Source organism: Macaca thibetana, chromosome 3, assembly GCF_024542745.1.
Source record: "Macaca thibetana thibetana isolate TM-01 chromosome 3, ASM2454274v1, whole genome shotgun sequence".
Taxonomy (NCBI): Eukaryota; Metazoa; Chordata; class Mammalia; order Primates; family Cercopithecidae; genus Macaca; species Macaca thibetana.
In genome coordinates, this window is record NC_065580.1 from 159,924,333 (window position 1) to 159,950,707 (window position 26,375).

At 39.7% G+C, this 26,375-nt stretch overlaps 2 protein-coding genes across 4 annotated transcripts in view; one reads left to right on the plus strand and one right to left on the minus strand.

The window, feature by feature from the left end:
• TTC3 (tetratricopeptide repeat domain 3) overlaps positions 1-9,982 on the minus strand; it is a 111,373-nt gene extending 101,391 nt beyond the window's left edge. The window contains exons 1-5 of the mRNA XM_050784613.1: positions 3,590-9,982; positions 3,101-3,143; positions 2,633-2,783; positions 2,093-2,180; positions 845-898 (exon numbers count right to left, since the gene is read on the minus strand). Of these exons, the coding sequence (XP_050640570.1) occupies positions 845-898; positions 2,093-2,180; positions 2,633-2,783; positions 3,101-3,143; positions 3,590-3,733 (480 nt within the window). The 5' untranslated portion in view covers positions 3,734-9,982. The remainder of the gene's footprint in view (positions 1-844; positions 899-2,092; positions 2,181-2,632; positions 2,784-3,100; positions 3,144-3,589) is intronic.
• Positions 9,983-17,882: 7,900 nt separating this feature from the next.
• PIGP (phosphatidylinositol glycan anchor biosynthesis class P) lies at positions 17,883-25,738 on the plus strand. Of its 3 annotated transcripts, none has more exons than XM_050784625.1 (5): positions 17,883-17,963; positions 18,527-18,630; positions 21,768-21,840; positions 23,997-24,115; positions 25,394-25,738. In XM_050784625.1, the coding sequence occupies exons 2-5, from the start codon at positions 18,549-18,551 to the stop codon at positions 25,522-25,524; spliced, it is 405 nt and encodes a 134-aa protein (XP_050640582.1). In that variant the 5' UTR covers positions 17,883-17,963; positions 18,527-18,548; the 3' UTR covers positions 25,525-25,738. The 3 variants fall into 3 exon arrangements, with proteins under 3 accessions (XP_050640582.1, XP_050640584.1, XP_050640585.1); XM_050784627.1 differs by having other exon boundaries at positions 17,909-18,064; XM_050784628.1 differs by lacking the exon at positions 17,883-17,963 and adding an exon at positions 17,968-17,999.
• The last annotated feature ends 637 nt before the right edge of the window (positions 25,739-26,375 follow it).

The window sequence follows — 26,375 nt, forward strand, 5'->3', positions numbered from 1 at the left end:
AGAGTAGACAAACTCTGACATGTAAATTAACAGATACCATGGACTCACATATGCTACCTCTTCGGGAGACCTCAGACCACCCTCAGAGCTCAAGATGCTTCTGCAATTATTACAGACCTGGAATTTGAGGTCTACAACCTGGCCAGACTGCTTGGGGTAGCAGGCGAGTGCAATATAACAAGGTGGATGAGGGTTCTCAGATCTCATCTACACAAAGACCTCCATCCTTACCCCAAGGTTAAATTTATAGATTAAAGTTCTCCAGAGGAACTCCATATTTTACGTGGTCTGTGACAAACAGAAGAATAAGGAGATAAAGAACAAGGGGAAGATGTGTCTGGGCAAATGGGCACTCAGTACAGTGATCTCCGTGAAGGATCAAGAATTCACAGAAACGTTATTTGTACTTCTAGCATCTAAAGTAACTTCAAAATTTAAAGTTAACAATGGGCTTAAGGTAAACATAGATGTTTATGGCATCAGTATAATTAAAAATTGGTTTAACATTGAATCTGGAGATTACCTAGTAATTACATATCAAAAAATATTCATACCAGAGGCCTAATAATTTCATTTGGGGAAACATAAGCCAGGTAAATAATCTAAAAGAGAAAAAGAATCAACTTGTAAAATAGGCTCAAAATTATACTATGTACATGCGTTAAAAAAAAAGATCCAAACCCCCAAAATGAGGAGTCTGCTTAAGGAAAATATAGAAGTCAATACTACCAAACCCCACATATAGAACATTGAGCGTATGGACTCAATACAAGGGGAAATGAGCAGTGAGGTAACTGCCACTCATCCACAGTGGCTGTGCCAGGTTCTGTGTTTAACCACTTACATTTTCTATTTTACAACCAATTCTCAATAAGCCTCCAATGAGGAACGAATCATTCTGAAAAATAAAAAAAGGACATATTTTTTCCTTATTCAGTCAATTCTACTTGAATTTTCTAATGGAAAAATGGCCTACATTTTAGTAACACTACTATACGTACACAATAGTACACTTCCAACAAGCATTTACATGACCAAGTTACCCCTTAAGACCCTAAGACAAGAAATTCCAAAATAGTCTCCCATAGGGTTCTAGTAGTAAAATAACTTAGTGTAATCTTTAGACATGCGAGTTTTTTTTTTTTTTTTTCAGACAGGGTCTCACTGTATCACCCAGTCTGGAGTGCAGTGGCACAATCTTAGCTCACCACAACCTCCTGCTCCCAGGCTCAAGCGATTCTCCTGCCTCAGTCTCCCAAGTAGCTGGGATTACAGGCACGTGCCACTACCACCCAGCTTATTTCTGTATTTTTAGTAGAGGCGAGGTTTCAACATGTTGGCCAGGCTGGTCTCAAACTCCTGACCTCAAATGATCCACCTGCCTCAGCCTCCCAAAGTGCTGGGATTACAGACAAGAGCCACTGTGACCAGCCGACATGAATTTTCAAAGTTCATTGCACTAGGCCAGGCGTGGTGGCTCACACTAGGCCAGGCGTGGTGGCTAACATTTGTATGTTACTGCAAATAACTACTGCAGAAAATAAACATCAGAATGCCCTTTCTAAATTTAATAGTACCAAGAACAACACTTGACTCCATAACCAACTGAAATTTAAAAAGCTATCCAACAGCTTTCAAAAAAAATTTTAAAACCACAAAAATTCTCAACTTATCTCAACGGTGTAAGGAAGGACACCTCCTCAAATCTGCCCTGATAAAGTCTACCTACCCAAAGACAAAATATTTGTTGATGGTGATGTGATTTTATATCAACAGATAGAGCACATCACTTTCAGAACCGGTGGCAAAGGTTTCTATGAACCCATGCACCGCTTTCTGTGACAAGTTCCAACTTCTATCCTTTAATGACAAGATGCAGTCCTGGGCCCCAGCGTAGAACCCTGACAGCAACCATCTCACTGATCTCTCAAATACTGAGCACGCACTGATGGATAGCAGATTCATCTCAGGTTAACCAAAACGAAAACCATTACCTGTTAATTGCTATAAATTAGTCATATGAGTCTAACACCATATAAATGTTTATTATTTAAACCAAGGGCTCAGGGGGAACCTACATTCTACCACTTACAGCAACTTTCTTTGCCAAATCCACAATATCTTCCATCAACTCAAGATGTTGTAATTTCTTCAAACTTATCTCAGAAGCACGTGAATTGCTTAAAGACAAATTTATTTTTTAAAAGATTAGATTATCATATATACAAATTCATTTAACTTCATGCTTAACTATGTATCTCAAACCATTAAAAAAATAAGTTCTCTTTTTCTTCACTCTAGGTAACAATAACTAAGCTATTTATTCAATGAACAAAATACTGTATCTTTTTCCTCTCTTCTGTACTATAACACTGATATTTATAAACAAACATGTTAATTCTTCCTGACTCAGCTTCTAGTCTACCATCTAGTACTATTCAGAATTTCACTGATTATGTTACAATTATTCATTCATATCCAAATCTCAAGCTTTGTTTTTTCCACCCTATTAGACAAAAGTTGAGCAGCATACAAGAATAAGACATAAGTCTTCCAGTGAACTTGCATTCCTTTGTATTGGGTAACATGCTTACCACTGCCCATACAAAATGAGTAACATATAGTAACTTACTTGGCGTCCACACAGGGATGCAATCGTGATATTACAGAACTGTTTTGATGTTGAAACAGAAGTGGCCAGAAGATGTTTATTTTAATGGCATCACAATAATCTTGCAGGACAGAAATTGGTTTACTACACCATATACTGCAGATGTCAAATTCTTAATTTAAAAAAAAGTTTAAAATTAATGTTTGTGCCTCATTTTTTAATGAATCAACACTGTTAATAGTAAAAAGGCAAAAATGGATATGGAGAGGGAAGAAATGAATGAAGTATTTTAGCCTGTTAAATGTTAAGAATATTTAAGTGCTGGCTAAAACTCTATTTTAACAAAGAAAAGTTCTGACTTCTAGTGAAAAACTAGTAAGAATACATGTTTAAAAGGCATAGAAATCTGTTGTATTGTTATGACAGGATGGGTGGACCTCCCTTTATAGTATTTCCATATATTAACATTAAAAATACCAATGTACTCACCTAAATTCCTCTCACTTTGGATATAATCTTTATATTGCATACCCTAAAAAGAAGAAAATTATTTTTATTTGTGTCTAATAAAATGGAAAAGTACAGTTCTTGATTTTTGATCTAAGGATTACCAGAACTAACCAAAGAACTTTCAGTGGACATTTATTTATATTATAGCTTCAAACACATCTTCAGCCAATGAGGCTTAATTTGAGACCCTTGTTACAGTATTTCCTGAGTTTGCTTCTATGGCTCTCCCCAAGAGCTTTTCTAATTCCCTGTCAGAAAACCACCTTTTGCCACCACTTGTCTTCTGGCATTCCACAATCTTATTTTTGAGCCAGTGCTTACTTTCCCTTCTCAAATCAACTTTTCAACAGCATGTGTACCTCCCTGTCAAAATGCACATACCACAAAAACATCTTTACTCAGAGAGCCCTAAACCAGAAAACCTTCAGTACACAATGTCAAAAATGAAAAATTAGCAAACCTACTTACCACCCCATCACAGTAAAGCTGAGTCACACGAACATAATCATTGCTCATAAATTCAGCAGCAAAGACACAATCGTCCACGTCAGGGCAATCTTCTAACAAGGCATAATCTGTCACAGTGAAATCTCCCTCAGCAAAATTGTCCATGATGCACAAGTCTAAGGAGACAACACAAACTCAAGTCACTAATTAAATCATTTGAGATGACAGAAGAAAGTTTTCCTGGCTTCTATGGTATATTAGAAAAATACTTGGAACCTATGTCCCAAGGAAATAACTTCTACCAGAACACTGAGCTCCGAAAGATTCTCGTCCCCATTCTGCTGACTTTTCCCCTGACTCTCTCCAGATAATTTAATCTATTTCTTCCTTTCCTTAGGTTCACATATTCACCATCTCTACTCTAAGTTAATCTGTTTACATGTCTCCTTTAAATGGAGGATCACTAAGGGCATCTTATTTATCTCTGTATGTGCCTAGCACATGGTAAGCTCTCAAATAAGTGTTTGCTGAATGAAGAAAAGACATCTTCCCCTTGCTGCACTTGTACCCTACCTGCTTTTACTGCATTCTGTGAAATGCGCCATTTCATCATACACAAACTGTTATATTCTCAACCTCAACTAAATCCTGACTCCGCTGAGAACTTTCCTATCAACTGCTCATATTTTCCTACTCATCTCGCAGTGTGTTTCTATCTTGGGCAAAGGAGTAGGGCTAGAGTGGTACAGGGGAAGTCTGCCAATCTCCTAACTCCTCAAGGCAGCATCCAGACCTTCCATCCTCCTATCGACTGCTGCTTCTAACGCTCTCACAACTACTGCAATACACAATCAGCACTGCTAAACTGCAAAAAGGAAAAAACCCTCACATTATCAAAAGCCATGTTTTAAAAATACTTATTTCAATGGGGGACCAAGGGGGTTAGTGCTAAAGTTTCAGACTAAGGGTTTTTTTTTTTTTTCCTGAAGAAACTTTAATAATAAGGATTTTTATAGTTATCAGAGAATAGCTACATAGGCTAAACATCACTGAAAAATGCACCATTTTATTACTTCTAGCTCTTGCTCATATAATGGCTTTCTTTTCCTATCATCGCCAGCACATCATTAACACTATTCCTTGTACCTCTCACTTCACCATTATTATCCTACTATTGTTAGGATAAACCAAGTTTCTTCTTTCCAAAGCAAGACCACCACCAGTCCTTGAAATACAAATCTATTTATTTAATCAATCCATCTCATGATGTCCAAATTGCTGTATGAAAACTTCACAATCTCACAAGTGAAGAATAATAACAATCTTCCTAGCAAATTATTTGTACTATGTGTCACACACTGTACCAAATGTTTTACATGCATAATTTCACTAATCCTCAAGCAGTTCTTCTTAGCAGGCACAATTATCATCATCTCCACAGTAAAGATGGGAAAACGCTCACTTAAGTAATTTGCTCATGTCACCAAGCTAGGAAGGATTCAAATCCAGTCTTTAGTTGCCATAGCTTCTGTTCTCAAACACTCTCTTTTACTACATCTACTTTTCCTGTCATGGTCACCCATTTATCTCTTGGTTACTGTAATGTTTCAAGATCACTGGCAACTAGTTCACAGTGTTTTTCTCTTTCCTCCAAATTCTGACATCATCCCAGCCACATCGAGGTCCATGCACACAATATTCTAGCCTTGTAGTTTAACAACCTCCTCAACTAACATGAACTTCACTGCCTACCTCACTAGGCTCTCCCACCCGAGAGTGACACCTCAGATCACTACCTGGGTCAAAACCAGTTGTAAAACTTTTTATTAACTCCTCTCTGATCATAGCCAATAGTCATTATGGCTCATGTCTTCCTGATTTCCTACCACAGCCATTCTTCAACTTCATCAAGAACTCTTCATTTTTCACCCATCTGAATCCTCCTTCTCATTCACTTTCGGTCTCCTACGAATTGGTTTCCACTTCGACCTTTCAAGGGAAACTGCTTTCATGAAGATCACTAATGACCTTCCACAAAAGACTGCTTATCTATAATGTCTAGAACCTGACCTATTTTGCATGAATATTTCTAGAGTTTAAAAAAATTTAACTCTAAAAGTGAACCATGACCAGAAAACATAAGATACTGGATGGAGCACCCAAACTATAGCACATGATGTGAGGTATATGCTAAACTCACTTGTCTTACAAATTTTTTTGGCATAAAATACAGAAAGAGCCAAGAACTGTCACAGCCCACACATCATGGTGTCAATTACAATACAATTAATGCGCTCATACCTGGCAGACTGATACTGGTCATTCAAGTCTGGCAAATCTCACTGGTAACACACACAGCACCAATTGTACCGTAATTATGACACTGGGGTAAATTTTATTTTCTATTTTTTGTTTGTTTGTTTGTTTGAGACGGAGTCTCACTCTGTCACCCAGGCTGGAATGCACTGGCACGATCTCGGCTCACTGCAACCTCCACTTCCCGGGTTCAAGCGATTTTCCTGCCTCAGCCTCCCAAGTAGCTGGGATTATAGGCGCCCACCACCACGCCCGGCTAATTTTTGTATTTTTAGCAGAGACAGGATTTCACCATATTGGCCAGGCTGGTCTTGAACTCCTGACCTTGTGATCCACCAGCCTCGGCCTCCCAAAGTGCTGGGATTACAGGCGTAAGCCACCACACCCGGCCTTGTATTTTAACTAGAGAGGCAATGTGACAAAGTGGTTAAGAACATGGACTCTGTAGCCAAGACTCTCGGCTTGAATCCTGGCTCTCTTGTTTCCTTGGGTGTGTGATCTTGGGCAAGTTACTTAACCTCTCTGTGCTGCTTCTGTGTTTCCTCGCATATCAAATGGGGATAACGATATTACCTACCTGATCAATCAGTTAATACATGTTAAGTGCTTTGAAGAGTACCAGGTATATGGGAAATGCTATAAGCTATTATTAACATTAATGTTAGATGAGTATTTTTAAAATCCACTGTTTGGATGCTTCCAGCTAAATAGTCTACCTTAATTGCTAAATCCAAAGAGCACTTTTCAGCTTACAACTTACTTGACACTGTGGACCACTTCCTCCTCAGAACTCTTCATTTGGACTCCAAAGACCATCTTCTCCTGGTTTTCCTCCTATTCGTCTGGCTGCTCTTCCTCAGTTTCCTTCATGGGCTCTTCTTCTCCATTCCCCGCCACCCAATGTCAACTCTCTTTTCTTCTCACTCTTACTCTCTCCTTGGGTGAATTTATCCACCACACCCATGACTTAACACAGCACTTTCTGAACTCGCATCGTTTGCATAGCTTCACCATGATTTTTGCCATTTCCATGTATCACATATACTTTTAGTTAGTATTTCCCTTTTATTGAGCTCACTTGGCCTAAGTGATGATGTCCATGATTATCAAAGGTTAGATGTGCAAGTAATGTTTCTCATACACATTAAATTCCTATCTATTAAAATTTTTTCAAGTGCTTATCTATGTACCCAGTTTAAATTATCTCATATGCACTACAGTAAGCAATGGCTTCCAAACTTCCAAATGCTGAAGACTCCCAAATCCTTCCAGGCGAGGTTGTATCTTTTGACTTCTAGACCCTACTAGAACTACAACAGGATCTTAACCAAGATGTCCCACAAGCCCCTCTGAATCAGTAAGTTCAAAAACAAACATCTTTTCCTCAAAAACAAACATATGAAACCAAGTTCTTTCCTCTTTCTGTATGTTGTTTATCAGTTAATTGTTCCACATGCCATTTTACTACCCAAACCTAAACCCTGGGAGTCAACCTAGTCTCCTCATTCTCCTTCAACATTTCTGTCCAACTGACCACAAACTCTTGTCATTTCTGCTTCCCTAAGAAATCTAAAATTAGCACACAAATACTTCTTCATGCCCAGTGCCACTGCCTTCACTGTTTCTCCTCTGAACTAATTTAACAAGCAGTCTCCTAACTGGTCAGGCTTGCCTTCAATCTTGGCACCCTCTAAAACTCTGATCATGTCGCTGTACTGCTTAAAACCATGCAACAGCTTCCCTTCAGCTTGAAAATAAAGTCTAACTTCCCTAATATAAGCATAGAAGGCCTTTTGTGATCTTGCTCCTGCTTTTATCCCCAGTCACTCCACAACACACAACCTAGAAGCCAGTCATACCCCAGTCCTTCCCAAACAAAACTTATTCTGTAACCACCTAATGCTATCAGTTCTTAATACCCAATTCCAGGAAGCATTTCCTGATCTTGCCACTACGATCAAGTTGATTTTTGCACCTCTTCTCTATACACAGGAGCACCCTACCCATGTCTCTGACAGCCGTTTTCACACTGTTTGACCATCACAGGTTTATCTCTGTAGGGTCACTATGGATCTAGAGGATATACTGTGCAATCCACTTGTCATCTGTACTGCTATTTACTTAATAGTTTTCTTTAGGATAACTCAAATCTTAACTTAGATGCAAACTAGTTTTAATAGAAATGTTGATATCACCAAGAAAGCTTGTTTGGTACCATAAAATTTTTTCTAATACAAACAAAAATATACTACTAAAATTAAATATTAAAATAAAGAGCTTCTGACCCCATCAGTTATGGTGAACTAGGCACTCTGGGGGAATGTACTATTGGGAGGAAAAAGGTAGATCCTAGATTTAAAAAAAAAAAAAAAAACACTTTTTGGATGATTTTGCTGAGACCATAGAAATAGGGGAACATCTGGAGCCACCCTCTCCATGCAAAAGCAACAAACCTTGAGCTAGAAATTAAACTTGGCTACAGTTTAGTGCTACCAGTGGTGGTACCAAGAGCAGTAGTAGGATCAGGACACTGAGCTCTGGGCTAGAAGCAAAACGTAGGAACTTAAAAGTGATGCCACCTAAACTTCCTAGCTCCCAGACAAAGCCGATAGAAATGCTTTCAGAAAGAAAGCATCCCCAAATTAGACTCTCAAGATTCCCACAAAGATCAAACAGAAGTTCGTAATCAATGATCACCAAACACATGAGGTGACAGCTACATTGAGGGAGAGACAACAGAAGAAAAAAAAAAGGCAATTAAGTTTAGACATCCCCCTCCCCAAGGATATCAGACATTGGGAATGTCTGATATAGTCTACAGAATAGCTACAGAGTCATAAAAATCAGCATATAACATGAGAATGTGAAGAATGACTGAGCATATCAAAAAAGAACCAAGCAGAACTTTTAGAAATTAAAAACGTAATTGTTAAAAGAAAAAAAAAAGATGGGATGGGTTAGAACCCATCCCAAAAAGATCCTAACAGAGGATATTAGGCACAGTTGAAGAGAAAATTGGTGAACTAAAATATATGCCTTATGAAATTACCCAGCACTGTAAATTCTGGTAAAGAGAAACAAAGAGATAAAAAATATGAAAGACAAAGAATAAATGATCTGGAAACAGTTTAGTGTATATATATATATCCAGTTAAAGTTCCAGCAGGAGAGAAGAGATTAATGAGACATAATATTTAAAGAATACAGGGCTCAGAAACTTCTAGATCTCATGAAACACAAAATGCAGAATCATGAAACACATGCATCCAAAATAGGATAAATATAATCTCTATCTAGTCTTAGAAGTGAAATGATGTAACACGAAAGACAGAAAATCCAACGTAACTAAAAGAAAAAGGATATTTTCTTCAAAAATGCATAAATAGGCTGGGCGCAGTGGCTCACGCCTGTAATCCCAGCACTTCAGGAGGCTGAGGCGGGCAGATTTTGAGGTCAACAGATTGAGACCATCCTGGCCAACATGGTGAAACTCCATCTCTACTAAAAATACAAAAATTGGCCAGGCGTAGTGGCAGGCGCCAGTAGTCCCACTTACTCGGGAGTCTGAGGCAGGACAATCACTTGAACCCGGGAGGCGGAGGTTGCAGTGAGCCGAGATCGCGCCACTGCACTCCAGCCTGGCAACAGAGAAAGACTCCATCTCAAAACAAAAAGAAAAAGAAAAAGCATAAATAAAACTGGCAGCACACTTTGTATAAGCAATGGTAGACTAGTATTCCTATCCTACTGACTGAAAAGAAACACCAACCTACAACTGTACATCCATCAAAATGATCTGTCAAGAACAAAGGTAAAATAAAAATACTTTTAGATTTTTTTTAATATCTAAAACTGAGTCAACCACCAACCAAGACACTTGGAACTTACCAATTAAAAGACAGAGGTTGTCGGCCGGGCGCGGTGGCTCAAGCCTGTAATCCCAGCACTTTGGGAGGCCGAGATGGGCGGATCACGAGGTCAGGAGATCGAGACCATCCTGGCTAGCACGATGAAACCCCATCTCTACTAAAAAATACAAAAAAATTAGCCAGGCGAGGTGGCGGGCACCTGTAGTCCCAGCTACTCGGGAGGCTGAGGCAGGAGAATGGTGTAAACCTGGGAGGCGGAGCTTGCAGTGAGCTGAGATCCGGCCACTGCACTCCAGCCTGGGTGACAGAGCGAGACTCCGTCTCAAAAAAAAAAAAAAAAAAAAAAAAAGACAGAGGTTGTCAGGTGAGATTAAAAGAAAAATCCAGTAATATGTCCCTTATAAGAGATATTTAAACTGTAAGGACACTTAAAAAAATCAAAGTAAAATGAAGGAAAAGAACATTCCAGGTAAATTAGCACCAAAAGAAAGATGGGATCAGACAAAAAGCCTCTAAGACAAAGAAGCAAACTTAGAGAAGATCACAATAAGTGAAGGTTCGAGCCACTAGGAAAACAATGTTAAGCTTGCACGTAGCTAATAAAAGTCTCAAAATACAGAAGAACAAAAATTGTTAGAACTACAGGAAATCTGTTAGAAACTAGTAATGGCAGGATATTGCAACACATTTCTCTAAGTTAAGATACGATAAACCAAAATTAATAAGGATAAAGACTACCAGAACTACACAAGTAACAAGTTTTACCTAACAGACACTTAACAATTACAGAATATATATTCTTCACAAGAATACACAGAACAGTTCTAATAATTCACTATGTACAAGGCCATAAAGCAAGGGCAAAAAAAAAAAAAAAAAAAAAAGATGTTAAAAAGATAAAACATTCTCTGGCAACACAATTAAGAAATCAATAATTAAAGGAAAACAACTTAATACAGACACATTTGAAAATTTTACAACATCTAAGAAACTCATAAGTCAAAGAAAAAATCAAAATAGAAATTTAAAAAATACTTAGATTTGAAAGTTAATGAAAATACTATAAATTAAATTATGTTAGATAAAGCGAAAATGAACTTTGAAGAAGTTTATAGCCTTGCATGCTTATACTAGGAAATAAGAATGCTGAAAATTAATGCTAAGTGTGTAATTTAAGTGAGAAAAATAGTTAACAAACTGAAAGTAAAATGAAATAATAAAAGAGAAAAAAGATCAATGAAATAAAAAACAAATAATAGAACAAATTAGGCCAAAAGTTAATCCTTTGCCAAGATTTAAAAAACGGACAAACTTTTAGTAAGACTGATCAAGAAAGAGAAGTCAGACATAAATAACATTCAAAATGAGAAAAGGGGAACACATACACAAATAAAACAGATATTAAAAACAGAATTAATGCCATACCATGAGCAGTGGCTCACGCCTATAATCCTAGCACTTTGGGAGGCTGAGGTGGGCGGACCACTTGAGGTCAGGAGTTTGTGAGCAGTCTAGCCAACATAGTGAAACTCCGTCTCCACTAAAAATAGAAAAAAATCAGCCAGGCATTGTGGCGCACTCCTGTAATCCCAGCTACTTGGGAGGCTGAGGCAGGAGAATCTCTTGAACCCGGGAGGCGGAGGTTGCAATGAGATGGCACCATTGTACTACTCCAGCCTGGGCAACAGACAGAGACTCCATGTCAAAAAAAAAAAAAACTATAAACTTCATGTGAAGAACTTAAAAATTATGATAAAAGGACAAATTTCTAAAACTTACCAAAACTGACTAAAAGAAATAGAATACCTGAACAGTCCTATGACTATTCAACTAATTACTACTAAAATTCTATGAAGAAAACATTAGATCCAAATGACCTTATAGTTAAGTTCCACCAAGCTTTTAAGAAACAAATCACTCCAATCCAAACTCTCCCAGGGAACAGAAAAAGAGCAACTACTCTCTAACTCATGGTATAAAGTTAGTGTAACTTTAATACCAAAGTCAGATAAGACAGCCAATAAAGAAAAATGAGAGGTGATTCTAGTCACAAACAGACACAAAAATCTAAATAAAATACGAGCAAATTCAAACTAGTAGTTCATAAAAATACAATCTATAAAGACCAATTTGGGTTTATGTCAAGAAAGAATATAAAAGAAAATGAAGTTTTAAATCTACAAAATGGAATTCATTACATTTAACAGATTAAAGGAGAAAAGACACAAGATATTCTCAACAAGTGCAGAAAAGCAAGTGACAACTGCAAAGACATCCCTAACTTAATCAAAGGTATCTACAAAAATTCATAGCAAATGTAATTCTCAGCGGAGAAATATTCTCCTTAAAATTGAGAACAAGACCTCTATGCCCACTCTAATCGCTTCTAACGAACAACCCTAATCACTTCCATTGGACGTAAGTATAAAGTATGCCAGCACATTTAAGACCAAAAAAATGAATAAATTAAAAGCAAAAATAACTAGAATTAAAGAACTAAAACTGTCACTATTTGCAAGTGATATAATTATCCACACAGAAAACCCAAAGGAATTTCAGAAAAAAAATTAGTAGTAAGTTTATCAAGTGGATGACTAAAGGGTCAATATTTTAAAAAATTCATTAAATTTCTATTTAACAATAAATAAGTTAAAATATTTACTAACAATAAATAAGTTAAAATAGAATCTTTAAGAGTACCACCATTTATAATAGCAACAAAAACAATAACATCAGAATCAACATATAAAAAGTAGATCTCTATGGAGAAAATCATAAAACTACACTAAAACCTTACATAAATAGAGATACATACCATATTCTTAGATAAAAAGGATCAAAATCTTAAAGATTTTGATTCTCCCCCAAACTGATTCAATTAATTCCAATTAATACCCAAAGGGTTATTCATGTCATGTAACAAGTTAATTATTAAGAACAAATGACCAAAAACAGGTGAGATTAAAGTCCTTCCCAGATACCAAGATTTCAAGTAAAACTATAGTATTAATGATTAAGACAGTGTGGTATGAACACAGAGACAGACAAGGTGACAAGTGACACAGAAAGGCAAGCCAAAAACAGACCCATGCAGGTAGTAACTAAACATGTAAAAGGATGGCACAGCAGATCACTGGTGAACAGAGGGCCAATTCAATACATGGTACGGGGATAATTAGAACCACACAGGAAAAATGAATGTGGATCACTATCTCACAACATACACAAAAATCAATTCCGGATGAATTACGAACTTAATTGCGAAAGATATCATTTTAAAACCTCTAAAAAGAAATAGAGGAATGTCTTTATAAGCCCAAGGCAAGAAAGGTTCCAATTAGATTATGATAAGATTAAGAACTTCTATTCACCAAAATATACCATAAAGAGTAGAAAGACAGGCCACAAACCAGAAGATATTTACAATGCACATAATCAATGTTACCAGTTTATCCTTTTTAAAAGACAACTCATCAGAACAAAGGGTAAAATATATGACTAGATATTTCATAAAAAGGAAACAAAGACAGTTCATAAACATACAAAAGATGTTCAATCTCATTAATAACAAAAAATGCAAATTAAAACCACAATGCATCATTTCATACCCATTCCATTGGCAAATACTAAGTCTGACAATAACAAGTGTTGGAGAGGTTGTAGATCAACTGTAACTCTTACACACTGTTGATCAAAGTATATAAACAGACAAAACTGCTGGCCAAAGTACAAACTGATACCACCCCTTCAGAAAGCAATCTGACATTATTTTGTAAAGCTGATCATTCATACCTCTTGATCTAGCAATCCCATTTCTAACAAACAGCTTACTATAGTGGTATGGCAGTATTTCTTTCTCTTTTCTTTTGCTTTTGCTGCTGAACAAATTAACATGGTGGTATTCCAACATCCCCCTCCCTTTTTTTTTTTTTTTGCTCACCAACCACTAAAAGTGCTTTTTAAAATTACATACCCTTTACCCATTAAGGTGACATTTTTAAAATATCACTATTAGATTAAATAATTGCAAAGGGTGAATTTGACTTTCTAGAATATCACAGTAACATTTTAAAGTAAAACTGATATCTCATTCTTTTAAATGTACAATTATTACCAGCATATGGTTGGCCAAAAAATATACCCTGATAATATAAAAAATGAAACTTTATTGGAAATGTATCTCTTAAGGAAATGGATGGGGAAGTGCCAGGATTAAAAGAGGCTTTCCCTAACACTATAGTGATATTTTAAAGTATCCCTTTGTAGGCCGGGCACAGTGGCTTAAGCCTGTAATCCCAGCACTTTGGGAGGCCAAGTCGGGTAGATCACCTGAGGTCAGGAGTTCAACACGTGCCTAGCCAACATGGTGAAATCCCGTCTCTACTAAAAATACAAAATTAGCTGGGTGTGGTGGTGTGCGCCTGTAATCCCAGCTACTTGGGAGGCTGAGGCAAGAGAATCACTTGAACTTGGGTGGCAGAGGTTGCAGTGAACTGAGATCGTGCCATTAAACTCCAGCCTGGGCAAAAAGAGCAAAACTCCACTCAAAAAAAAAAAAAAAAATTATCCCTTTGTTCTCCCCAAGGGAATTTTCCCACTTAGGGCAGTGCCACAGTAAGATTCCACAAGAACCTGTGGTTTGCCTTTCTTATGTAAAGTGCAACGTCAGAAACATAAGGTGAGAAAGTAGCACTAGCAGGAAGCCGCAGGCATTACCAATTTTAGGAAAGTGTACCTATGGAATGTAATGATCTAGAAACTGATTCATTAACATTATTTGTACCCACACACTCCTTAGCAAATCTTCATTACTACTCTGGGGCTCATATACCCCAGTGTGAAAATTAGAGAAATTCTTACAACTGTGAACCAAAAAGTATGTACAAGAATCTTCATAACAGCAAAACCGAGAAACAACCAAAATGCCCATCAACAGAAGAATGCACACACTGTGTTATATTCACACATGGAATATTACACAGCAGTGAAAATTAATGACTTACATCTATACCCAATATTAGTAACTCAGAAACATAACATCAAGTGAAATAAGCAAGTCCCAGAAAACTATACCCAATATGATTTTTTCCACTCAAAAACAACAGAAACCATACAATACATTTTTGAGGGATGTATACATATCTGATAAAATCATTTTTAAAAACAAGGCATGATATACACAATTCAGGATAGTAGTCACCTCTGGAAGTAAGCACATTCAATATTGGTCATTTTGATAATTAGATTGAGTGGTGAATTCATAGATGTTCATTTTATTGTTTTGCTATACAGCTTGCATATGTTTTACATATATTTTGAATTTATCAAATACTACAATAAAATGGAGAGGAAAAGAAAATTTTTTTTAAACATTCATCATATGAAAAAAATACTTATAATTAAATCACCTCATCTGCCACTAAAGAGGTACATATTTAACATATCATGAAAATTCTATCTATACATCAACCATAGGAACTGACATGCATTAGGTATACAATAAATGTTCATTGGAATTACTCTTATGAGAACCAAAGGAGATAAAGACTAAGCCAATTAGCTGCAAGAGATAAATCCATAGGCTGACACAGGGCTACAAAAGAAGCCAAGGTGGCTACGAGCAAATTTAGCAGCAACCAAAAGTCGTAAGGAAGCTGGTCAGTAAAGAGACGGCAAAAATGTAAAGTCTAATAACATATAAAGTGTTAGCAGGATTGTGAGGAAATGGTGTTCTCACTCAACACCAGTGACAGTGAAAATTGGTACAACCACTTCGAGAGCTTCTGTGATATTTGGTTAAGTTGAAGATGCACATAGCCTACAATCCAGCAAATCTACTACTTAGTTGTATTTCCTACAGAAAACTTCCAAATGTGTGCACAAGCAGACAAGTACAAAGATATTTATTGCAGGACTGTTTTTAAGAGTCAAAAACCGAAACAAGTTCAAAGTCTATCAACAGCGGAATGTATAAATAAATATGGTATATTCATACAATGCAATTCTATACCAGCAATTAAAATGAATGAACCAAAGACATCACAGTTATTCAATTTGTTCATATATCAACCTCAAAATATGATGCTGAGCAAAAAAAAAAAAAAGCAAGTTGCAAAAAGGCATGTATATTTTAATACCATTAAAGTTTAAAAACAATAGAATATATTGTGTGTGGATTCACCATGATCAAAGTATAAAATATGCAAAGTAAAGATATACACAAACCTCAACGCAGTGGCTATCTCTAGAAAAGGAGGGGAAGGAACTGAGAGCAATTTTATTTCTTTAAAAAAAAATCTGAAGTAAATTTGGCAAAATATTAAATAATCACGTCTGTAAAATCTGAATCACGGATTGGTTAGCTCCCCCCTCTGTATTTGATATTTGAAATATTTCAAAAATTAAAAAAAAAAAGGAAAATTAGACAATAAGAAAACTGGGCAGAACAAAGGCACCAAAACGCAGCCCTTGCGGCAGAGCATGAAACCTTGAGCAAACGGAGCAGTAGATGGTTCCCTAATGGGTTTGAAGTTTCTTACCCTAGGTATCCTTATAATATATCCCATTTTCCTTAGCATAAATCGCAAATTTCTTGCAACAAAAAAATGTCGTAACTAGAGTCGTAGTTATAAGGAAAACGCTCCCTCCGCAGGAGTAAAATCTGTAAGATTTCTACCTCGCTTCCCTCGCCAGGATGTCGGGCAAAATGGAAAGAGATTTAGGTGAATGCCATAAAATACTCTATAAACCATTAAATATCATCAAGAACGGCTAAGGACAGCATCGCCCAGCAGGCGTGTGCATATATTTTGAAAGGTCTCTGCAACTGATGGGGTTCTGACGTCCAGGGCGCCTCTGTTTGAAAAGGCACGGCGAACTGGTACCAGCCCAAATTCACCTGTCTCGGCTCCATTTTTTATCTTTGATCCCTCTATTCTGTGCCCTGAACAGGCTGGCTGAAGAAGCCACACTGGCAGCGTCAACACTGCGGAGCAACTGGCAGCGTCAACACTGCGGAGCAACTCGCCAGACTCGATCCCGTCCACCCCCCTTCCCTTTAGCGTCTGTGGGGGGAAGATGCTCAGAAAGAGGCGCGGGGGCGAGGGGAGCGGCGAGGTTACCCCCCTCCTGGGTCCGTTCCGTAGGGACAGGCCCTGGACTGGACTGCCAGTTCACACGAAAACAGGTGACAACAGAGTCGTGAACACACGCACACACAGCAAGGGATGTGCACGAACGTTCACGAACACGCACCAACGAAACCCGCACACAAGAGATACCCACTCGACAAAACTAAACCCGCACACATGAGATCACGCACTCGACAGAACCCATGAGCAGACATTCTGGGGACACTCGGAGACACGCGAGGACGCACACTCGCGCGAGCAAGGCTCTAGGCGGGGGTCGCGATTACAGGAGGCGCGGCCACGCGCGCTGGGGAACGCGCAGCCCACAGACATGGGCAGTGACACAAAGGGGGCGCCACCCGCGAGGCCGAGAGCGCCCCCGCAGCCGCCAGGGAGCGCGGACACCGACACAAAGGGGGCCACGAGGCGACACGCGAGCGCGGGCCCCTCCACCCAGCAGGGGGTGTCAGCCACGCACCGGCCGAGGCACGGGCAGCGGGGGAATGCGCACAAAGCGACTACTCCCACCCTCGCTCCGGCATCCCAGGGCCTCGCTCGCAAAAGGGCACCAGACCAAGGGGACAAACCCACTGGGGCAGGCAATAGCGGCCACACCCCCTCATTGCGCGGGGCCCCAACCCATGCAGACACACAGCGGGCACCGCAGCGAGGAACGCGGGGTGACGCGCACACACCCACACTCACCACACACCCACGGAGGGGGTGTGGAATGCCCCACTCCCCCGGCATCTCGGCTGCAGCGGGACAAGGTGACACATCCGGGAGCCCGGCCGCGCGCCGGGTGTGCACTCACCCGGGCCCGCCGCCCGCGAGCCTCGGCGCAGGCAGCAGCCTCCGCCGCCGCTGCCGCCGCAGCCGGCACCTCCGGCCCTCCACGTCAGCCGACGGCGGGAGGGAGTGGGCGGCTGCGCTGAAGGGAGGTGCATCACGTGGGCGGGCAGCGCGCCTGCGCAGTCGCACCCCACCGCCCCCTCCTTCGCCGTGGCGATTCGCGGGATCACGCCGGCCTCGTGCCGCCCGGCTCCCACCCAGGGAGGGTCCTCGTGCGCCTGCGCCAAGGTGGGGGGTGTCGTTGCGCCTAGGCCTTTCCCTCAGGTTTTCCTCTTTTCTCCCCCATTGCGGCGCCTGGTCGGCCCTTGCGCAGAGAACTCAGCGCTGAGGTGGCCGAGGTGTCGAAAGGGGCCCGGGTGGGCGTACGAAGGACCCGAGGTCGAGGGCCCCCCCATACCCTGCCTCGAATGAGAAATATAAATCTCCACGAGTGGGCAGGGCCCGGGGCCTGGGCGCCGCGACCCAGCAGGCCCGCGTGCTGGTGGGCGCCGCGCGAGCCTTGTTCCCTGCCCTCCCCTCCCACAGGGAGACTACGCTGGCAGAGCTGGAGCGCGCCTCTGTCCCCCCGAGCCCCTCTCGCTGCCCTATCCCCCGCCACCCCTTCTGTTGCGGGGTGCGCGCCAGCCTGGGTGCCTGTGTGCGCGCGAGGCGGGGGCGCGGGTTGCGGACGGGGGCGCGGGAGGCGGTTCTGCGCGGCGGGGGCCGTGCCCGCGGCGGAGCGATGGGGCGAGAATGGACCAATGGTGCCGGGGAGCACCTCGCTGATGGCTGATTGTGTTCCTTTTCCACAGGTTGTCTAAAGCCCCAGGAAAAATGGTGGAAAATTCACCGTCGCCATTGCCAGAAAGAGCGATTTATGGCTTTGTTCTTTTCTTAAGCTCCCAGTTTGGCTTCAGTAAGTACTTTCCTGATGGATGGCCAGGGGCTTTTTCTGGCGTTCAGTGACAAGGGAAGAATCCATTGGTTAGACTGTGTACACATGAACTGTTGATTCTTTCTCCCTATGTCTCTTTTTAAGAGAATCTGAAGGGAACTCGTGTTTGTTGAGTGTTCTGTGTGCCAGCACTAGCCTAGGAGGTTTTAGTCTCTACAAATATTTATACAGCGCCAGACGCGATGGCAAAGTGAATAAAGCCTGGTCCCTGCCCTTAAGGAGGTCGTGGTCTTGTGGAGGAGACAGATGAGTAAATCTACAGTTAGTGCTCAGTGTCAGGGGAGCACGGTGGAGAGACATGGAAACCAGACTGGAAAATCAAGGCTTTTACAGAGGCCTTTCCCCCTGGCACTGATGCTGGTTAGAAAAGAGTAGGAGAGAGGGACGACGTGGAAAGGCCGTGAATGAGGGCGTGAGAGGGTTTGGACCCGAGGAGCTTGGTATGGCACCAGTGTGCCCTGCGGGGATCTGGGGAACAAAAGAAGTAGCCCAGAGAAGTCAGGTTGAAAGGTGTGTCCTTTTCGTCCTGGATCTCCCTTAATCCCCATAACGTTCCGTTTTACAGATACGGAGACTGACGCTCACTGAGACACTAGTATGCTCAGTCACACAGCAAGCCCCAAGTCTCTCCCCAAAAGGATTTGGGAATTTTGAGGCACACAAGAGGGAGAAAATTGAGTGCCCCTGATCCAGCGTTTTGCAACTCTTTGGAAACTAGGAAAGTGGAGGAGTGGTAGTACTTCTGAACCCTAACTAAAATATATCAGCCTGCACCATCAGTACAGCTTGCAGATGAATGTAATGGCCAGGCTGTTACAACTGAAATGAAGTGAAGAAGTTACAACTGAGTTCAAATTCTGACTCCTCCACAGATTACCCATGTGAGCTGGGACGCTCAGCAAATTTTTTGAACCTCAGGTTCCTTATCTGTAAAAGGTTAGTTATAATGATGGTTATTAAATGCTTATGACACATGAAACAGTTCTATGGGGTAGGTTCTGTTATTATTGTCCTTTAAAGATGAGCATCCTGTGGTTTCAGTAACTTACGCAAGATTGCAAAGCTACTAAATGATAGGCCTCTAAATTTGAACCCAAATACACCGACTGACTTCACTCTGCTGCCTCTTCTGACTGTTGTGAGGATTAACCGGGGTAATTTATGTAAAGCATGTAAAATAATGCCTAGGAACGGTTAAGGACTTAATAAGTGTTAGCTACTGATGTTATTGTTAGCAACTTTCGTAAATCCTTGTTCAAAGAATGTATCAAGGATTAGAAGCTATATGAATAAATAAAAGCAATCACTTTAAGACTTAAATTCTGGCCAGCGCAGTGGCTCACGCCTGTAATCCCAGCACTTTGGGTGGCTGAGGCAGGCATATCACCTGAGGTCGGGAGTTTGAGACCAGCCTGACCAACATGGAAAAACCCCGTCTCTACTAAAAATACAAAATTAGCAGGGCATGGTGGCGCATGCCTGTAATCCCAGCTACTCTGGGAGGCTGAGGCAGGAGAATCGCTTGAACCTGGGAGGGGGAGGTTGCGGTGATCGCACCATTGCACTCCAGCCTGGGCAACAAGAGCGAAACTCTGTCTCAAAAAAAAAAAAAATTAAATTCCATGATACACACAACCAAAAAGTAATTCAAGTATTTATTGGTGCTTACCATCTGCCAGGCACTGTTACAGGCTAGGAAGGACCAAAACAGCCAAAAATGCCCTGCTTTCATAGAGTTTTTATTCTAACGCTGGGGGGAGATAGTCAATGGACAAATTAAATAAGAAAAACGTATACAGTATCAGGTGATAAAGTACCATGGGGAGAAATTAAGCAAGGGGAAGGAGAATACGGAGTGGAAGGAGGGCCTTTTAATGTGCTTCTGTGTCATTTATTTATTTATTTTATTTATTTATTTTTTTTTTTTTTGAGACGGAGTCTCGCTCTGCCACCTAGGCTGGAGGTGCAGTGGCGCAATCTCGGCTCACTGCAAGCTCCGCCTCTCGGGTTCATGCCATTCTCCTGCCTCAGCCTCCCGAGTAACTGGGACTACAGGCGCCCGCCACCACGCCCGGCTTTTTGTGTTTTTTAGTAGAGACGGGGTTTCACCATGTTAGCCAGGATGGTCTCGATCTCCTGACCTCGTGATCTGCCCGCCTCGGCCTTCCAAAGTGCTGGGCTTACAGGCGTGAGCCACCGTCATCTTTTATTACTCATTCATGAGCACTTATCACAATGTAGTGGAAATATCAATTTTCTCTATTCACCACTAGATATTAAGTTTAGGGAGGGCAGAAGCCATCTCTTTTGGACTCAATATTGTGTCTCACACTCCTGACATACAGAATTCTGTAATACATATTTGTTAAGAAAAGAATGCATCATCACTGATGTAGTAGGTAGTTAAAATTTGTCTCTGCCGCTTACCTTGGGTAGGTGATGAATCCTTTCTAAGCTTCCATTTCCTCATCAGTTAAAATTGCGTACTTGCCTCAGAGGATTGTCTTGGAAGATTATCTTAAATAATGGGTACAGAATGCTTGGAACTGTGCTTAACCCAGTGAGTGGTCAGAACTTAGCCATTGTTGTTGTTATGGTGGGATAACAGTAAAGAGTGCCGCAGAGATTTGGGATTAAGGAAAATAACATTGTACTCTGGGAGATAAGGCAGAATCTCAACATGTGGTGGATGAGAACTAGGATAGGTAAATTTCCCTTTGAGCAACTAAATGTCTATAATTACTTCAACCTTGTGGGGATGAAGTATTGAACACTTACTGCACATAAAGCAAATTGCTAGGTAATAAGGATTACAACAATTGCTAGGTCGTGATTTGTGTCCTTGAATTGCTTAAAATATAGTGTGAAAGTTAAGATATTTAAAAAAATGACTAATACAGTAATTATAAGTATTATAAGAATTGTACAAAGAAGGAGCTAGAAGAACTGAGAGGAGGAAAAAAATCATTTGTGAATCAGGGACACTTCAAAAGAGCTTTCTGTTTTATCTGAATCTTAATAGATTAATAGATTAGATATACGTCTTACTGACTCGTCCCTCTTTTTTTTTCTTTTTTTTTTTCTTTTCTTTTCTACAGTACTTTACCTCGTGTGGGCCTTTATTCCTGAATCTTGGCTAAACTCTTTAGGTTTAACCTATTGGCCTCAAAAGTAAGTTTAATGTATTTCTTAAACAAGGATATAATTAATGCTATTTTGAGGAATCATATCCTTTCTTAAACCTATCCAAATCTTAAATATTTATTCTCCTAAAATTCATCAATAGCCATATCGAAATTGAAAGCTTTTTAAAGATCGCTATTGATACCTCTCTAATTAAAGATGGTAGCATGAACATGCATGTTTATCTCCATCCATTTCCTCCAAAAATCTTGTTAAAATGACCCTACAGGAAAAAAAAAAAAAAAAAAAAAAAACAAGATATAAACCACAGAAACAATAGGATAGCAGAAAAGAGTTATCAACCACATTTTGGAAAGTGGATTGTGATAGGTGAGAAGTAACTGCCTTTGTTTCTGTGATTTTCACATTGCTGAAGTAGTGAAGCCAGCAAGAATATTTGTGCCCTAGAACTCCAGAATAGCTCAGACATTGGGGTACCAGGTAGCTCTTTAATTCTGAGTTAGACTGAAAACATGTTTAAAGGCTTCAGCCTTGAAGTCTGCCTCTCTCATCCCTCAAAGCTGGGAGACCTGCCTTGCCCTCCCCTGCAGAAAACAGGAGTTTTACTCTCTGGCAAGGTTGAGTAAGAGTCTCTAGCATGGGGGCTTCTTAGTCTGAGTGTGGGAATGAGGCATCTTACTGAAAACAGGGAAGTAAGTGAAATCTGCATGGCTTAATGAGAAGGTTTACATCCTCCTCCATCTTCCCTCTTGGGACTTCCAGGCTTATAGACCCTACTCCTTACAGAAAAAGATAGTTATTTCCTGAGGAAGCTGACCAGCCCAAGAGAAAGGATCTATAATTTCTGACATTTAGAGGACCCCAGTAAAGTGGCCAAGTCTCTTAGAGTGAGGCTCACCAGTTGACCATCCCTGCCCACATACAGATAGTGCTCCAACTCACTTGTTAGCACTTCATTTTTAAATATGAATGGACTACTCTAAGTTACCAGACATTAAAATAAAGCCTCTAGCATGAATTGAAAAAGCAGAAAAGTAAAGGGAATTTGAAGGCAATAGAGATAATGCAGGAAACAGAAAAAAAATTTTAAATAACATAAAATTCTCAAAGAGGTAAGAAAGAATTATAACTATGAAACAAGAAGAAAATGCTATGGAAAAGGAATGTTCAGGAAATTATTGTATTTGGAAATTGTAAACATGATAATTAAAATTTTAATTGAAAGATTGGAAAATAAAGGTAATCTCTAGAAATTAGAACAAAAAAAATTGAACACAGAAGAAAGTATAATGGTTAAAAATCTAACTATTAGAAGTTCCAGAAAGAGAAAATAATAGAGAACAAATCATTAAACAAAACAAAACAAAACCTGGCCAACATCTTAAGACCCCATTTCTACAAAAAAAATTAAAAATTAGCCAGGCGTGGTGGTGTGTGCCTATAGTCCCAGCTACTTGCAGGGCTGAAGTGAGCTCAGGAGGTTGAGGCTAGTGAGCCGTGATTGTGCCATTGCACTCCAGCCTGGGTGACAGAGGGAAATGCTTTCTCAAAAAAAATAAATAAATAGCACTCCATGTACATAATGATACTGAGAGGCATAATAGAGTCCTGTCAGAGAATTTGAGGCTCTGGTATTGGTGGACACATGGAAAACCAAGTGAACGGACAAAAAGATGTAATTATTCTAGAAAAAAAACCCAAAATGTTGTGCAAGAAAATATATAATAATAATGCACTGAGATCTTCATTACAAACTTGTTTATATAGTTACAATTACTTCTAAAACCTGCTGCTATAATGAGAAATTGTGATGTAAGTATAGAAGAGAAGAGGATAGGAGGAGGTTAATTCCTCATCTCCATATTAGCAAGTCTAGAGAAAATGTCTGTAATGGAAAAAATGAAGAAATAGTACTATGCGCATGTTTTGTAACAATGAGGAGGTAGGTACCAGAAGACAGCTCAAGTGCTCAAAGCATTTCTTTTTGGAGAGTGAGACTCCAAGGTTGAGATGGTGGGATAGAGGACTGCACTTTTTCATTATAAGTGAAACTATTTGTCTCTATGTACACGTATAACTTTATAAAATTTAAATTTAAAAAACGTGTTGGCTTTGTGACTGACTCTTGAGAATTACAGCTTTTTTAAAGTGTCTATTATGTACTTTAATATTCTCTTTGGCAGATACTGGGCAGTTGCATTACCTGTCTACCTCCTTATTACTATAGTAATTGCCTACGTGCTCTTGTTTGGGATTAACATGATGAGTACCTCTCCACTTGACTCCATTCATACAATCACAGGTAACTTTATATAAAAGGAAAGTGCTGGGGCAATGAAAGAGTAGAGTATTAGCACTTTTACCCAGAAAAGCAACAAAGAACAGGCTGCATAACACGGTCGTGGTGCATTCCTGTAACCCCAGCTACTTGGGAGGCTGAGGCAGGAGAATCTCTTGAACCCAGGAGGCAGAGGTTGCAGTGAGCCAAGATCGCGCCACTGTACTCCAGCTTGGACGACAAGAATGAAACGCCATCCTAAAAGAGAACACACGTATACACACATTGGGACAGTAAAAAGAAGCTACTAACAGAAATAAATACAAACTTATACAAAAGGAAATATTTGCATGAAGGAATTAAGTTCTGATGAATATGCACTAGCTATATTCATGGAGGAAATAAATTATAATGAATTATAACACTGGTTAGCAGGTGTATGTTCCTATAAAATGACAAGTATATACTATATGTGTCTATAATATGTTCCCATTAACTTTGCCTGAGAGAAACTTCTTTTATCCTGAACAGACACTGTTGATCAAGAGATAGCAAATAGTACATGCAGACCTTGTTCAGAAAAAGGACTTTGGGGGTGTGTATCCTCCTCAGGATCGTTGTGTACTCCTTATTCCAATTAGGTGGATAAAAGAGCCACAACACATTCTTCTGGTTTTATTTTTTTTTTAAGTTCTTTCAAGTCTAAAGATGAAAATAAATCAGACTCCTGAGCTTGGTTAAATTCTAGAAAGTAAGGTATTTTTTAAGTTCCCTGGTATGATTTTTCAACTTTTCAAAACCTTTATTAGCCTCTACAATTTATTTCGAAAATCAATTCTATTATTTTTAAATGTCTTTCTAATACACTGCATTCCATGCATTCTTAATTGGAATTGGCAGCAAATAGATAATTTGTGCAAAGAGGGGAAATTGTTAAGTTTGCATGAATATTTGTACCAAATGATTTAATAGTTTTGTGGTGTTGATTTAAATACATTTTCAAGGCCTGGATATAATTCTGTTCCCATGAGAAATGTGCAAATGAGACTTTAATCATCATTGTACAGTTGATTAAAATACTAATTTCTTTCCAAGTTAGAGATGAAAAAAATACCAATTATGTTTTTATTTTAATAGGGACGTTTCTTCTAAAGACAGGATTTATCATTTAATTATGTTAAACATGATGTTTGTCACTATCCAAACATCGGCCTAGTAAACTATGTGGTGGGTCTCCATCAGACACAGAGACTGTAGAAGAAATTGCTTGGGTAAACAGAACTTTTTGGTCTTTTCTTACAGATAACTATGCTAAAAATCAACAGCAGAAGAAATACCAAGAGGAGGCCATTCCAGCATTAAGAGATATTTCTATTAGTGAAGTAAACCACATGTTCTTTCTTGCAGCCAAAGAACTTTACACCAAAAACTGAACTGTATGTAACCATACTAACACCAAGCACGTATTTATTTATACATTTTTGCCATTATAATTTTGGCCATAAATTAATTTGACCATCTCTGTTATTAATAGAGAAGTAAAAAATGTCAGTTGACCTTCTCTTAGATTATATTCAATGAATATTGTAAATGTTCTGAAGTATTAATTGTTAATGAACAGGATAAATCCAATATTGCATTACCATATAGCAGACTTTAAAAAAAAATCAGTGTCAGTATAATCAAGAAGTTCCTCCAGAGAGGCATTTATATTGTAATTTGCAAAGGGCAATGGTGTCCTTCCTCCTGTTTATCCTGAGGGGCCCAGAATTCAAATCCTTAGTTTTGGGGGAGGGTACATTTAGTACTTGTGCCATCAGATTTATGTCTAAGACACAAATATTTGTTGAGTACTCATTGTGTACCAGGTATTTTTCTAGGCACTGGTGATGAAGTAATGGTAAGATTCTTTCTCAAAGAGCTTACATTTTTAGAGGCATGGTGAGGTGACTAAGCAAATAAATAAGAAAATGTGATTTGATGAGTGCTATGCAGAGAATTAAGATAATGTATTCTAGAATGCAAAGGGATGACTAGTTCACACTGGGTGGTCAAGGAAGGCCTCTCAGAGAGAGGCTGTTGGGATCTAAGTATAAAGCAGGTGAGGCAAAGACCATAAGGTGGGAAGGAGCTTGGTGTGTCCTAAGAACAGAGAGAAGACTGGCATTGGCCTTAGAGCATACCAAACGAGAGAATGTGGTCCCAGGTTAGCCTGGAGAGACCGGGCTCAGATTGTGAAAGGCTTTGTAGGTCAGTGTAGGAAGTGTGGACTTAAATATAAGTG